Below are 16483 nucleotides of genomic sequence, written 5' to 3' on the forward strand. Positions count from 1 at the left end.
CCAGAATTGAAATAAGAGTATCAGCTGCGTTGTAGGGCGCCAGCGGGTTAAAATGCTCCTCGGCTCAAGAAGCGCTCGCTCAATTTTCGTAATTTTCCTGCAGCCTGTGTTGTTGACCGCACAAAAGCTCGATTTCGTGGACACATAAGTCGCGTGGTCGAGGCATGCGAGTTTGCTGAAAATTACTCTCGGTAGAGCAATTCTGTGGTCATCGCCGCTTTTCTTAGATGATCAAAACTGATTAAAGTCTATTACCGTCTCTCCGGAGCCCATAGTTTCGGTTTCGAACAAAATCTCCGAAACGAAAGTTTGACATGAAAAAAGCAAAAAACAACGGGAAAACAAAACTATGCTTTGCAAGTTTATGTGCACCGGCTACACGTAACCATATCAGTTCAGATACCTATAAAATTTGGCATTAAACAAAAGAACTTCTGTTAAATTGAATGCGCCGCTTGTTCAGGCAGCCCGGCCGAGCCGACGCGACCTGGACTCAGCCGCCATGTTTGTTTGGTGGTGGCGCCCCCTATAGGTCGCTGGAGTCGCGAATACTTCGTTTCAGCTTCGGTCCGAGCGCGGCCGATGTTACGAGCAGAAGGGCCAATCAAACAGCGCAGAAAGCGAAACGTCATGGCGTGCTCTCTGCAGTTGATAGGACCAGCCGGTATTCGCCGTGTCTCTGTGTGCGCTCCTCCTCCGCCGGATAGTCCTATCAAGAGCAGAGAGCACGCCATGACGCTGCGCTTTTTGCGCTCTCTGATTGGCCTTTCGGCTCATAACATCGGCCGCGCTCGGACCGAAGCTGAAACGAAGTATAGAACTCCGTGTTTTTTTGTTTCTTCATAATTTGCATCAGCTCTTGGTTTCGAACGAATGGGTCGGCGTTTGTTGGGGCTTGCGTCGAGGGAACCGTGTCCGACGCATAGGATTGCCTCACCTCCGAGGAATGTGCGTGCGACACAGATACTTGGGTACCAATAAGAGAAGAAAACGGGACAAAGGGTGCAGTGCCCAAAAGCAGCCTCACGAAAGTCCATTGGGGTCGCATTTGGGTGGACAAAAAATAAGTATCTAGGCAAAGGTTTCTTCCCACGAAGCTTGGGAAGAAAAACCCTGCAACACCAAAACACCCCAACAGAGATTTCTCGTATTTCAGGGTCATGCTTCCCAAACTTCAAGAACCCCCCCCCCCCCCCCCCCAAAAAAAAAAAACAAAAAAAAAAAGAATGGTTTTTTTTCGGGATTTAGGGTTTTACTGCCCAAGCTTTGTGGGAAGAAAAACCTTTGTCTAGATAATTTATTTTCCAGGGAAATCCTCAAAATACATGTTGAGGCTTTTCGTGCTTCCCCAAATATAATACAGTGGCTCGAGGGTCATTTTTAGGAATTTAGCGGCACGTAACGAAAACAAGGACCCTTACTCGTACCATATTTTCCCGCATTCCTTTCGTTTGGATGTTTCAACTTGGAAAGCTTCACTAGGCAAGAACTAAATGGCAATTCCAACGAGGGAGAGACGTCTTGGCCCCAGTTACCTCTGAAGGCCTGCAAGTTTCCAGGTGGTGTCCGGCATTGCAGTCCCGACAGCATGGTGCGAGTGTATCTAACCCACCTTAAGTGAACTGCAAAACTCGCCTTCCCAATCTACGACCACAATTCGCCGCAAACGTTCTAAAATGGATAGAATCTTTTCTTAGGTACAGTTCTCAATTTGTTCTCGCTAACGACTCGCCCTCCTCCTTAGCTCCAATCTCCCCCGGCGTCCCGCAAGGCTCTGTACTTGGCCTTTTACTCTTTCTAATCTATATTAATGACCTCCCACTTCAACTTTCTTCTTCAATTCGCCTTTTTGCGGATGATTGCGTAATATATAGACTAATAAAATCTCCCGACGACAACCTGCTACTCCAGAGCGACATTAATAAAATTGCCGACTGGTGCCGTACTTGGCAAATGTCCCTAAATATTAATAAATGCATGCATGTATGTTTCACGCGCTCGTCCTACCCCAACGTAACAACATTAACACTAAATGACACCATCCTTGAGGCCATTACCGAATATAAATATCTTGGTGTTTATTTAACTAATAATTTATCTTGGAATAATCATGTTAATAAGATCATGTCCTCAGCTAATCGCTCTCTTGGTTATATTCGGTGTAATTTCAAGACGGCTCCTTCTAACATCAAAGGCCAGGAGAGGAGTCAAACCACGGGAGAGCGTCCCCCACGTGAGAGTCAAACCTCCAGAGAGCAATAAACCGCTGACGGTGTCAGCAACGAGAGAGCAATCAACTAAGGGAGAGAGTGTCAGCCACTCTAGCAAAAAATCCTGGCAAGAGTGTCAGCCACGTGAGAGCAATAAAACGTAGGGAAAGTGCCCATCACGGGAAATCGTCAAACTGCGCGAGTGCCGCCCACGCGGGCGTCGGCAGCGAACCTTCATTTTGTTGCGAACGCTCTTCGACAGTCTCGCTCACCACGGCCAGATCGACGCGAGCGAAGAAGGTCCGTGAAGGGTTGCCACACTTACCGTAAAATACTGGGGAAGCAAGTGCCCACCCCACTTTCACTGAAAACTGGATTATTCTAAACATGGGTGCTTGCCCAATCAAATCGGGCACTTAACGTATAATTTGCAGGATTCCAAGTTTGGAACATGTTAATAGTGGGCGCTGGAACAAGGTGGGTGCTTCCACGGTATTTTACGGTAAAAGGCATGTAAGAGGTGCTGAGCTTGGGTACCTGAGAGGCTGTCGTCTTCGGCCGGCTTGGTGAGCGAACCCAGGCTGACCAGGCCCTTGGTGCGCTGCGCCGCCAGGTGGTGCAGCGCCGTGCGGCCACCCGGGTCCTTCTCCTTGGGGTCGGCTGCCGCGGCCGGGGATGTAGAGGAGCCCGAGGACGAACCCGACGATGAACTGCTGGACCACGAGCTGCTCGACGACGAAGATGAGTCCCGCGCCCGGGGCGTGGTCGGGGCCGTGGGCTTGGCGCTGAGGAACGGACCGGGACGCTCGAGAACGCCGGCCAGGCTGCCGCGTGCACGGACAGCAAGCTCAAGACAAGACCCCTTGGGTGCTAGCCGCAGAATGTTTTTTGCGGGATGCGGGATTTCGCGAGATGTGTTATTAGCCTTTGGGTTTGGTTACCGTGTTCTTCTTACTATACGGTCCACTCTAATCCAAACTCCAGAACGCCGCAGACTTCAGTTTGAAATATCGGAACTTTGAATTATCCGAAATTTATCTAAATATGATGTGAGTTAAAATAGCGATTTGCTGTAGGAATAGCTACACATACCAAGGAGATCTTTTACACTTTTCTCTACAGCATATTTCTAAGCAGGCACACACATAAAACATAGAAGCAAATAGTGGTTTTGGCCAAATAATTTCTAACTGAATATTGAATAGTTTCCCCGAGCCTTTCACTACTGTTGTACCACGAACCAACAACCCAGCTGAACTCGTGAAGTTTGTTCCCAACCTTCTACTTGCACACTTCTAAGCTCAGTTAGTTTTAATGTAACCACATCTACGAACCGTAGCCTCAGAACACCCAATGCCTACATTGGGGTGGCACGTAAACAACAAATTTGACATAAAATTAAACCTATAGTCCGTTGCAACCTAAGAACGAAGGGCGGAGTAAGACGGGCCGGGGAGGAGGAAGCAGTTGGAACGCTGAAGAAGAGAGAGGGAAACCTCCTTCTCTCTTTAGCGTTCCGTCTGCTTCCTCCTCCCCAGCCCGTTTTACCCTCGCCCTTCGTTCTTAGGTTGCAACGAACTATAGAGAGACGCCCAGCTATCCTAATCCAGGGAATTCGTAAATCTGCTCACTACCATGCTCTTTCTTTAACCTCGAATTCAACCCCCTCAGAAAAATTGAAAAAACAAGCTCGAATAATGAAAGCAGATTGCCGGGACACGTCTGCTCGCACGATCGCGGTGGGTTAGTCCCGTCGTGTGCACTTCTCACCGAGCACTCGCATACTGCGGAAAGCAGTGATACACAATGACTCGTTGACACGGACACCTCCGTTCCCCCCAAAAATCGTGCATAATGTGAGTTGTCCATAATGAGGAGACAAAAATGCACGTATTTTCCCAGTTTGTCCCCTAAAATGGTGTCCATATGGCGGCGTATCCATATTATTGAGGCATGACTGTAGCATGAATTAAGCAAAAACGCTTTTTGAATTCAGCAGCTCATAAATGCGTCGAAAACATAGTGGGAATACAAAATTGTTTTAATTTGATTGAATTAACCGAAGTGTGAAATATCAGTTTTAATTATCGCGAGTCCACTGTCGTCCGTTTTTACTATAGCCCAAGACGGTGGCAGAAACTATTTAGCCGCTATGTGTCGGGAGAGTCGCGTTTGTAGCATCGTCGTCGTCGGCAACACGACGGCAGCCTAGAAACATTACCTGGAAATAAAACTAGCGCGCGGAGCACTGGGCCAGCAAAGTGGGGATGGCGGGGAAGCCTCAAGGTGGCGCAGAGGCTCTGTAGTGCGCATAGCTGCGACAAGCCAGCATCGAATAAGAACTCGCAACGCGAGAGTTATTCTAATACGAAGCTCGCTTAGTTTGACGCTTTTCCACGTCCCCAAGAGCTTCAAAATATCAGAGTCGACCGTACATGTTTTGCCATAGCCGCAATGCCACTGCTACCAAAAGTCGTCTTCAAAGGCTGTCCGCCATACGGCGCCTACGGAAGGTTTCACGACTGAAGTGGTCTATTAACGTCGAACAGTGCCCCCAAACAGACCGCAAACAATCGCGGATCTTTCGAGGCCGGTTCACACGCTCCCGTTTGAGTGCACCTAAGTGTGCAGCCTTCACTTGCGGCAACTAACTCCAGCACGCTACTGCCATCTATGGAACGGCTTTGCAACACTTGCGACCTATGCGCACATTGCCTCTTTTTTTACACACTTTTTCCCACTGTGGGCTTGATCCTATTCGAACGTTACCAGCGACCTACTTTTATAAATGAGGCATAGATCTGACCTTTGACCTTACAAATACTGCAAAACCTCCAGTCTAGTCGTATGCTGATTAGAAGCATTACAGGGTCACCAGATAGATGGCAGCAGCGTACCAATCTTTTCTCTAGCGGCCCAAATTTGAGAGCATTTTCAACGAATCTTATCGTGGTTTATGGGGCACCTCTGTAACAAAAAGGAAGAGGCCAGGGCGTCTTTGCCTCGCACATGCACCCAATCTGTGCGGGAGGCGTGCTCCATTAAACTGTTAGGGCTCTCCACGGTGCAATTTGCTTTCTCTCTTAGATCTAGGCCCTCTAGAGTTTTTGGGTTGTAAGCGGTTAGAACGAGCACTAAATCACGCTCAAACACAAATGCGTGAACCAGTGTTTTAGAGACAAGTGGCTCTCACCTCTCCGCAGGCGGCGACACGGGACCGGCGGCAACAACCGGCTCTGGCCGCGGCGCACGTGGCGGCAGCGCTGACAGCAGCTGGTCCCAGGCGGTGGGTGACAGCAGCAGCTCGGAATCCTGGAACCTCGCCGGCAGCCGGATGGGCCTCCTGCTGCGTGTGCTTCCCCGCGACACTCCCAGCGACCCGCCACCCCTCCCCCGACGCCTCCTCGGGACACCCGCGCATTGGCCCCCGCGTCCCGGCGTGCCCGAACTCGCGTCCGGAGAGTTTGCGGGCGACGACGCAGGAGGAGTCCGGACAGGGGTCGCTGCTGGAGTCGAAGTCCGTGACGTCGGAGTTTGGGTCTTCCAGGCCCAAGGCTTAGACGTCGCGGCCGGAGTCTTGGGGTCTGAACTTTTAGACGCCGGAGTCCGCACCTTGGAGACCGAACTCTTCGACGTCGGACTCGTCGTCTCGGGGTCCGAACCCCTAGCCGTCGGCGAATTGCTGTCCGAACCTGGAGTCGACGCCGCCACAGTCTTCGACCCCCAATACCGGAAGGCCGAAACCCTCGGGGTCTTGGAGTTTGAACTCCCCGACGCCAAAGTCGCGGCCACCGCCGTCTTAGACGCAGAACCCTGAGTGGCCGGCGCCGACTTTGCCTTGGCTCTCGGTGGGCTGTCCTCGAACAGCTGGCGCCTGACGGGTTCCGTGGCCAGTGCCCTGGCGGCCGCGTTGGCATCCCTGCCGTTCAGCTGGGGGCAGACGAAGGTGGGCTCGGCCGAGAGGGCCACTGTCAGGGGCCGGCTCGACTGGGTGCTGGCCACCAGGCGGTCCAGCAGCTCCTGCTGCCGGGGCGTCAGGGTGGCCGGAGGCACCATGGGGAAGTCCGCAACGACGTCCGAAGTGGCACCGGGCACGTCGGCCGGCTCGCTGACGCCAAGGCAGCGGCTCGTCATGGCCAGGAACTCTTCCTCTGGCGGCTCCTGCTTGACCCGCTTGGCCGGAGAGGGCTGCACGGGCGGACGGCCGCGACGCGTTTTAATCCTCCCAAGAGTTGTCCGAAAACGCAATCTTTCTCGACACCCAGTGCACCGCGGAACAGAAAAACTGTGGGAACGACGTCGCTTGCAGAGGTCGCCGCTCCACAGGCTAGAACTCGTAAATGCGAGCAAAGGGGGGACAATTTCAGCGCCCTTCTTTCCAAAAAAAAAAAAAGTGAGAGTGTGCATGCATGGCTCGACCCTCGTAACAAAAATTAATTTCGATACTCGCAATTCTGGGTGCAATAAAAATGTTTTCCCCATCAACTAGTTTGGCTTCCATTCAATAGTTTGAGCAAAAGGCAACGAGTCTGCCGTTCACTTGCAAAAGGTGCTTCTCATTTTGTTAACGAGTCCACCAAAAGCATTATATTAAGTTATTAAGCTCTTTCAAATCAAGGTTTTTCTGGCGGTGGTTTTTCGTGGTCCTCATAACACTTGTCAGGGTACTGCTAAATGCAGTAGTCACAGGCATGTATGATGCAGCTGATGGGAGACCATGCCGCCAGACAGAACACAAGTTCAGGCTGGCAGTTTATTTACAACGCACTACTAGTGGTCCAAAACTAAATATATAACTATCTAAAAAATGTAAAATTGTTAAAACAACTCATTTTTTATTGCTCGAGCTGGACCTGGAAGGGGTTCACAAAACAATTCATTTGACCCGAATTCTGGACAAGTAAACAGAACTGATGTCAGGACTTCTTCGGGATGTCTGACGCAATGGACCTTGACGATGCCAGCAGGGTTGTGGCTAGACACAGTTTCGAGGTCACACACAATGTCAGAAAAGGATGTCTGGTGCAGCTATCTGTGAAATGACGCATATCAAGTGCGGGCCACTGTGGTGGACCACTGCGAGCTCGGATGATGTCAACCTTTGCCTTTGGCTAGTAATGAATTCCCACTTTCAATGTCTCCAAAGAGACATTGAGACGTCCCACAAATGAACAGTGCTGTGGGCGGGAGGCACTCACTTGATCGAACGACGTTTTAGCGAACGCCCACGTTTGACCGAATGACACTTTAGCGAATAGTCGGACGCCGCGAAGCGGCGTTTTCGGGTGGGCCAAATGGGTTCACATTTTTGTGATGAGCCGCCGCAGACTGTCGCCGCGAAGCGGCGTAAAGCGGAGCGCGGCGGATGGGTTAACGCGCGCCCCCGTTATTCGCTAAAACGTTGATTCGCTCAAATGTCGCTGTTCGATAAAACGTCATTCGTTCATGTGGTATGGAGCCGCTGTGGGCGTTGCCGAGCGATTCCGAAAAACCGCTTGTCACCGTTTTACTGGTTCCCGACGTGCCAGATTTTCGTCAAAAGTAAGCAAAACTTAAAACAATGGCTTGCAAGCGTCCCGGCTGGTGCCTCTGTCGTGCAGTCATGTCCGCGCGCACATGAGGGCAACTTTGGCAGGCTTTCATTTGCATGTGCTTCGTCGCGCGAGCGGAGATGGCTGTTCGATCGAAACAGACACCATGCCACTCCGCTCCATCGCCAACTGGTTTCCAAAATTGTATGCAAAATACGACAAAAAACAGTCCAGCGGCACGTGCTTTCCTGGCCGGCAGGCGAGGTACAAGCTAGAGCACTATATAGCTCCTACGGAGCAGAGTAGCGCAATCCTTTGAACTCCGTGTTTTGCCGACAACATGGCCGACAGAGCGGACGTGGTACTCAGGGTTCCAGGAGGCGGCCAGCCCTAGGGGAGAATACATGGAGATCGACTCAACACGGCTGATTAAAAAATGAACGTCGAGTTCACACTTTTCAAAACTAGTCTGTCGTGAATTTAGTAAAGCACTAAACATTTTATCAAAGTTTTAATAATATCGGATGCGTGTGCAAATTTTGAGAAGGCAATTTCCAAGTCAATGGCGTTTGAAGCAGACGATTTTTGCTCGCAGCGGAGATGGGCTTTCCGGGTTGGCCGGAGCGGGTCACGTGAATGGTGTGACGTCGCCGTGTCGTCTGCTGCATGATGCCGCTCAGGCAATTGTTTTAAAAAAGTCACGTCCTTGCGGGGCACAAAACTTAGCGAAAATTATTCTAAAATGTTCCATTATTATGTCAAAAACGATTGCCATTCCGTACATCCCCACAATACTGAAGAAACGACGATTTTCTCACATTCTTCATGCATTTCTGACCGCAGTTGGAACCTCCGGGCGTTCGCCACTAGTCGCCGAGAGGCGGCGTTCTAGATTGCGCTACTCTGCTCCAAAGGAGCTATATAGTGCTCTAGTAGAAGCTAAACACACAGAAAAAAGAACCTGAGCGAGTCAGGTCAAAACAAGACATCGCGAGTCAGGGTCAAAAAGCACTTACTTGGAGCGCTTTGTACAACGACTGAAGCACTGAAGCGTCAACACATGCCCGCGTCTATCATTGATTTTTTTTTTTTTTTAAGACGCGAGAAAAAAATTAGGGTTGTGTGTGTGTTTATACAGCCTAGAACTTGGTCTGCCTCACAGGGGCGACGCGTCTCCCAGCTGTAGATGAGAAATTTAGCCAGTGCGGTACAACCGCTAGCCTGGGGTCTTTAACGTGCACCACGCTGTAGTGATACAGTGATACTGCGTGACGAGACACATGGACGACGCGAGCGTGAAACGAGAGGTGGCGGGAAAAACTATGTAAAACCAGATGGACGATTGATACAGAGTACTTTTTGTTGGGCGGCCGCTTGCGCTACCTAGCTCATGCATGCTCAATTACGGTACTCAGTTTAGTTTCGGTTTTGAAAGACGACAGAAATTGGTCCTTTGGCGCAGGCTTGGCGCAGATTACCCATATTTCGGCAAAATGTAGCAGGATGTAGCAGGGTTAGCCCCTTGGCGCAGTTTGGCGCAATTGGCGCAGCAATCACATCACTGCTGTACACCAAACAGATCTCCGATAAAATCCAGTATTAATGGCCACCCATGATGAGGAGATAAATGGTGAAATATATTGGGTAGGCGATCATAGGGGGCGACGAGACGAAAGTTTATCAAAAATGAGGGATAAACACCTTGGCACTCGCTGTCAACCACACGATACGGGAACCGATATTGCGGATTGAGGACACAGCAGATTAACGTTCTACGATGCGATAATGCGATAAGCATGCAGCAACTCACTACGGACTTTCTTGTCACGGAACTGAGATTGAGGCGTAGGACCGTGGAGACTGGACTCACCGTTGGTTCGGAGCTCTCTTCCTGGCTGCTCATGGCACGCCGGGTACCGGACGTCGACCGGCACTGTTTGGGTGTCCGGACGAGGCCTGACTTCCGCACCAACCGGGACTTCCGGACAGGCTCGGCTTCTTCGACCGGCTCCGACTCGGGCTCCAGTTTCTGGATCCGCTGCGACTTCTTGGCTGCCTCGGGCTCTTGGGCGGCCTCCGGCGTCTCGACGGGTTCCGATTTCGGAACGAGCCCGGACTTCGGGGCGGGATCGGAAACCTGCGTGGCAGTAAAAAAAAGTAGGACACACGGCAACTTGCACTCCACGGTCAACGTGCGGGGCAAGATCGGGAACCTGCGCGGCGGTAAAAAAAAAGTAGGGCACACGGTGGCTTGCACTCCACGGTCAACGTGTTCACAGCTCGCCCTTTCAAATTTTGAGTGCTAGCTATTCCCCCCTATATTTAGGTACAAAATAAAGTAGCAGACAAGACAGTAGACAGGACAGGCACCTGTCTACTCAAAATAAAGTAGCAGACATGACAGTAGACAGGACAGGCACCTGTCTACTCTCATTGTTGTCCCTTTTCCACCATTTTATTTTGTACCTAGATATGCCCCAACTCGTCCAGCAACACAGTACGTACTTTATCGTATTCCCCACATCGCCAGGTCTCAATCTAGCTTAGAAAGGACCTCCGACAAACTTTCAATGAACGCCGAATTTGCCACAGCATTGGTTGAATGCACCAACAGACCCACCCAACCAGCAACTCTAGTGGCAGATCCAAATACTTTTTTTCACTCGCAAATATATTACATTTTTAAACTTGGCCCCCAGCGCTTCTTCAAACTGGAACTGTCTGCCCGCAATGCAGGAGAGGCGACAACAAATATGGGCATATGGGCACGTGTTCACTATTTGGGCAGTAGATCCTGTCCACAAGTGCTACCGGAAAGTGCGGGGAAATTTAGATGTTGACAGTATTCGGCTCTATGTTTTCAAAGACGTTCGCTTTTCCTGGTGCTGAGAAGTTTCGCAAGGCCACCATCAGAGCGCCAGGTTTCAGCTTTGGACAGAGTGGATAAACTGACTGCTGAAAAGGGCCCATTACTTGAATATGCTCACGCGTAAATACTATGTACGCTGCAACAATATCTTGCCCTCTGTACCTTTCTTCCCTTCCCCTCCCTCCTCCTCCTCCTCCTCCTCCTCCTCCTCCTCCTTTTGTAACTGCACATGAGTTCCTTGGAGCCTTATAGGCAGCATTCACTGGCGGCCTAGCCGAGTGCACACCTGCTGATGGGGAGCTCTCGCAGTTCCTTCGCAACGTGCATTCCCCACCATTGAGATTGCGGGTCTTAACCTATAAACGTGAGCTCGCTCCAAGCACGAGCAGTGAACAGCAAGCTCAAATGCAGAGTCCAGTGAATGCTTCAAAGTGCATTCCCAACACAACAATAGTAGATGGCAAAATATTTCCTGCTGACTGAATCATCGTCATACTGCTATTCCCACCCCCAGTTTGCAGCGCTATCTTTGCACAGGTCTACCGACACCCCCCTCGAACAAAACGCTCGAGACAGCTAGGCTACGGCAACGGGCCTCGTTTGCAATCGTCCGGTGCCATCTGTTAGCGAACCAGGAAGCGTTATGGTGGCTTGCTAAGACACATTACCCGGCGATACACCCGCGTCGTTGGCTGCATTCAAAAGCAGGAACAGAACTGTGGCGTGCTGCAACTAAAACGCTAGGCCACACCCGGCTCCACACACTTGCCAACATTGTCCGGTAAGCACTGCCAAAAACGACCAGCAGCCATGCCTGCTATTGGCCTGCATGAGCAGACGACGACCCCGAAAAAGGCCCGATAGTGCCTTTAAAACATAAATGGCAGCATTCGCTCGGAGACGTCAGTCACTGCTGAATTCGATGCACGGCACAGACACATTCCGACGTAGCTCACCGGCAATTTTTGTGCTCCAGAGTTTTTCGACACGGGTGGGGCAGGCAGGCGACAAAAGCTTAATCTGCGATAGGCGATACGAACGCTGCAGTAAAAGCGGCACATACCCCCGTTGTGCCGAGAGGGGGGAGGCTCCAAATAGGGCACAGAGTGGGCCCTACACTGACATGCTGCTGGAATCTTGCCCTGCTCCAGCTCTCAACTTCTTCTTCCTCAACAACAATGAAACATTGCCTATTTTATCATTCTAATATTATTCCATTATTATTATAATATATTAATATAAAATATTATTCCAATAACATTTTATTATATTATTATCATATTATTTTAAAAACAGATTCTAAAATAATTATTCAATTATTATTCCACAACCCCAGAATGCTGAGGATAGACTACTTCCAAAAATTCCCGCATGCAACACTGCGCATGTTGCATTTTAAAGCTCGACCACCTCCTCTATACTTACGACCACGTCACCCGGAGTTAGCCTACGAGGAGTGCTGTCTCCCAATGTAGCCGATGTAGTTTCGCGCCGTCCCACTAGAGGGCGCCATTACTCGGCTGCTCAAGGCATGCCAGAAATGCTTGGGTAATGGGCATGTGCGTGCTCGGCGCGGTCGCAAATTGTTTATGAATGGTTTGCTTTCACCGTTATTTAACGCAAATTCACCGAATGAAGGACACTACTCTCAAAATCCCCTTCAAAAAAAGAAAATAAAACAGCACGTAAACGGAGTTCTATTTTACTCTCGAGGACGTCGTCAAATATTTTTCATAAATAAGCCAACGAACAGAGTACCATGGAACTTTTCACAAAGGTGTCTTTAGGTGCTGCATTTCTCATACCAAAATTTCGTGTGTGTGTGTTTTTGTGGAAAAAATATTTCAAGAAAAGAGACACCTGTTCTTTCTTCCTATGTGCGGGAGGCCAGCAAAAAGTAAACCATCGGGTTAACGCCTCTATTTGTGTATTCTACCACACACGCTCGGACCTTCTGGATCTGCTTTAGGCTGTTCGTTTCTCAGAAGCTCTCCTGGTGCCGTACGTTAATAGCAGCATCGACTCGACCGTTTGTTTCCGTTTTCCTACCGCATGCAAAGTTTTTCTTTTCTTGTATTTTTTCCATAAACACTCACAAATTTCGAGTATGATCAATACACCATCTAAAAACACCTGTAGATAAAACTTGTAAAAACACCTGTATGTAAAAACCACCTGTAAATTGGGAGACGAAAGAAAAAAACAACACATACACATCTCTGGGGTTTGTGTTGAATCCAAATTTTATGAAATCAATGTTCCAAAGATCCTGAAATGAAAACACATGTTCGCTTTCTGAAGCGTTTACACATGCGGATTCGCGGGCGAATCCGCACTCGCAGAAAGTGGGTTTTGGAGCCGGGTGGCGAAATCAACCAGATTCCAAAATCCCCTTCTCGCCTGTGCGGATTTGCCCGTGAATCAGCAATTGTAAACACGCCATTCCACGAACTGAGGAAAGACCACGGCAGACTTTCACGCGACAGGCCCATGCCAGCCAGCGCTCGTAATGCACATGCATTCTTTGCCCAAACAACTCAAACTGCTGATTTTTGAAAAATGTGGATGACTGGGAAAATTCTCGGTTTGCGAACTTCTAAGAAGGTCGGATGGACTCGACCCACTGAACTCTGCTGATAGACTCAGCATGGGGGTTGTTAAATGTGTGTGTGTGTGTGTGTGTGTGTGTGTGTGTGTGTGTGTGTGTGTGTGTGTGTGTGTGTGTGTGTGTGTGTGTGTGTGTGTGTGTGTGTGTGTGTGTGTGTGTGTGTGTGTGTGTGTGTGTGTGTGTGTGTGTGTGTGTGTGTGTGTGTGGGGGGGGGGGGGGGGGGGGGGGGGGGGGGGGGGGGGGGGTATAAATTACTGATTACAGCTCTACTGCACGAGTGCTAATTTTTTAGGTGTACACTAATTGCAACATTTGCAGCTTCCTCCAGTTTCGTTTTCTTTTCAACGAGAGGTGCGGATCAGACTTTGTGCCCGAGATGGGTGGTAGCTGCAGTGGTATGCCTAGCTTTTCGTGCGTTGGCTTTTGGAACGTTCTGTCTTTTCAGATCCATTTTAGAGCGCGGCTCTTAGGCGCCCGTTTCCGGCTTGAGCGGCGTCGCCGTCGGCGTAACCAAGGTCACCCCAAGGTCACGTGACCCCTCCCAAGGTCAGCCCAAGGTCACGTGACTCCCGAAATCACGTGACCCCCCGAGGGCACGTGGCCCCCCTCCCCGAGGTCACGTGACCCCCTCCCCCTCCCCTGAAGTCACGCAACACCCCCAGGTCACGTGACCCCCTCCCCCCCGGGGTCAGGTGACCCCCCGGAGCATATTAAAGAATGAGGGGTGGAGGAGGAGAAGGAGGAGGAGGGGTCTACCCTCCCCTCAGTACCCTTCCCTCCTCCTCCTCAAGAGCTGCACTCCAATTCGGCGTTACAGGGAGTTGTAAACGGCTTTCACTTTTTTAGCCACATCTTTTCTTAGATCATATTTTCTTCCCAGCGGCGTCTTGTCATTTCGACCACTCGTAGCGTTGTTTTGAACGCTGTGCGCACATACAAATCTTTTTCTTTATGTGGTGAGGGTTTTGTTTTTTTGTTGTTTTTCCCGCCATTTCTTCCCCCGCCAGAAGTCCCAGCACAGCCTTGCACAAGTTCTTTCAATTATCTCATTGTAGTAAAAGCCAAGAAGCCTTTCCATAAAGCATAAATCATTGCTCGATCGGCACTGTGGCACCGAAGCTAATATTCTCGTTGAGAGAAGACAATTCCTCACTCGTATCCAGGCGCCGGTCGAGAGTGTCTTAGAGTGCCTCGCTGCACTTAGCCTCCCCTTTGTGATTTCGGCGATAGTCTCGTCGATAGTCCCGCAGACTCTCGGATTACCAGGATCAGGTAATCCGAGAGTCTGCGGTGGCTGCCACACCAAGCCTCGACCACTTTGTGTTTCTGGCATAACAGTTACAACAGGCGTCTCGAGATCGCCTATCTGTGCCTCCGACTTTCCTTTAGTCGTTCGCATTATGTCGAGGGGCGTCGAGGCCATTCAAAGAGTGCCCGTTCGGCAAGAACAAGACGGCCGCTCTTCGAGCAGTTGCGAGCAAGACGGCGAGCGTCGGCGACCAGTCGATCCAGCTTTTTCCTTATCCTCACTTTCCCTCCCCTTCTCACAGCGTCATCAGTCACTAAGTTCACCTGTGTCTTTAAATGTTGTGCACCGCGTGAAATTCCACCGGAAGTGTGAGGCCAAGTTAGGTTCGTTCCGCAGTTGTCGATTTAGCCCTCGCGAACAGCGTCCTACTTCAAGAGCATCCAGTTTTGTTTTTTTTGTAGCAAACCGGGTCATTCTCTAAATGTTGCCAGAGTTGTCCATCGTCGTCTGCAGTCGCCGATTGTCACCAACTAGCTCTTCCATCCGTACGCCAACTATCTCTTCCGTCGGCACCAGCAACCCGGAGCCGCCTGCACCCCGACATCCAGCCATAGCATAGTAACTTTTCCTGACGACGGCGATGAGAATATCTACAGCGTCGGATCTCCCGAGTTGCTTCCAGAAAGGCACGTCGATTGGCGTCCTTGGAACTTCCCGGCCGATGTTCGGGTGAACGGATTTCAAATAATTCTACCCACTCATACCAGTTCTGAAGTCTCACTTCTTCTGAGCACACTTTTGATCAAATCAAGCTTGAGCGACAGATACACAGATACAACTAAAAATCCACCACACAGTTTGCTGCATCACAGTCAAGAGTCCGTTCCAGTCACTGGATGTTTCCAGACCGAAACCCACTTCAGAGGTCATTCAGGTACAACATTTTTCTATGTTATTCGGAATGGCCGTTTTCTGCTAGGTACAGACGCCGTGCGTGGCCTTGAACCGATTTGGTCGGGTGATCAACTCAAGTGTTTTCACGTCGATGCAGCCAACCCTTGTTCAGGAGTCCTGGGACACGTGAAGTTGGTTAAAGTTCGAAGCCCTCTTGCATGGCGGATGCCAATTACGCACAGAGACCTTTGGATGCCTCTAGCAAACAACCAACATCGTCGTCACCGGCGCGATTTCTAAGTTCTGGCGTTTCAGCGACCAGGTTTCAAGAGATTCATCTGCAACGCAATGGAATCCACATCTTTCCTCAGTGAGAAATATACCTAGACTTCCTTTTGGCTTTGAGGAATTCGAAGAACTGTTTTCTTCTGAATTGGGTCTTGCTAAAAATCAGACCCACACTGTCACTGTTTGCTACCGAGTTCCTTTGGTTCAGGCTAAACTTGGTCGGTTACCGATCGCTCTGCATGACGCGGCCAACGCGAAGATTCACGAGCTGGAGCACCGAGGCAGTGGAATCCGTTTGAGTGTTAATCTGCAGGCGCTGAATCAAGCAGTCATAGTAGACTCCTTTCCACTCCAGTACGTCGAAGAGCTTTGGAACTCCTCAGGATAGCATCTCGTTCTTCCGAGTTAGATCCCGCATCCGCATATCATCAGATCCGACTAGGTATAAAGATTCGCAATCTTACCGATTTTATCTCCCATGAAGGTCTCTTTTGTTTTTAAACGAGTGTGTTTCGGTCCGGTGCCTGCACCAGCGGCTTTCCAGCTGTCATGTCGAAAATCCCTAAGTATTGTTCGGGCATTTAGTTCCATGGGTTGTCTCAAAAAGAGCACAATGACAATATCTGTCAAGTCCTCAAACATCAAAAAGAACGGGGTGAAACTCAACAAGAAAGCCGCTTACAAAGTTTCCAAACTGTTGTTTCTTGGCCATTGTCCGCGGAAGGCCTAGCTCCCAGCCGTCAACGATGGACGCTGTCTTGAACTTTCCAGTTCCGTCTCAACCTTCCCACTTGAAGGCATTTTTGGGCCTTGTGGAGCATTATAGTAAAGTCG

At 50.1% G+C, this 16483-nt stretch overlaps 1 protein-coding gene across 4 annotated transcripts in view; it reads right to left on the minus strand.

The window, feature by feature from the left end:
* The window catches only part of LOC8025795 (proline-rich protein 36), a 57798-nt gene that overhangs the window by 16693 nt on the left and 24622 nt on the right, over positions 1–16483 (minus strand). For all 4 annotated transcript variants that reach the window (XM_029984355.4, XM_040223275.3, XM_040498783.2 and 1 more), the window contains 3 exons: positions 9612–9878; positions 5404–6398; positions 2748–2995 (listed from right to left, as the gene is read on the minus strand). In XM_029984355.4, coding sequence (XP_029840215.2) covers positions 2748–2995; positions 5404–6398; positions 9612–9878 — 1510 coding nt within the window. The remainder of the gene's footprint in view (positions 1–2747; positions 2996–5403; positions 6399–9611; positions 9879–16483) is intronic.

The sequence above is a fragment of the Ixodes scapularis genome, unplaced genomic scaffold (assembly GCF_016920785.2).
Source record: "Ixodes scapularis isolate PalLabHiFi unplaced genomic scaffold, ASM1692078v2 PGA_scaffold13__105_contigs__length_92229423, whole genome shotgun sequence".
NCBI lineage: Eukaryota > Metazoa > Arthropoda > Arachnida > Ixodida > Ixodidae > Ixodes > Ixodes scapularis.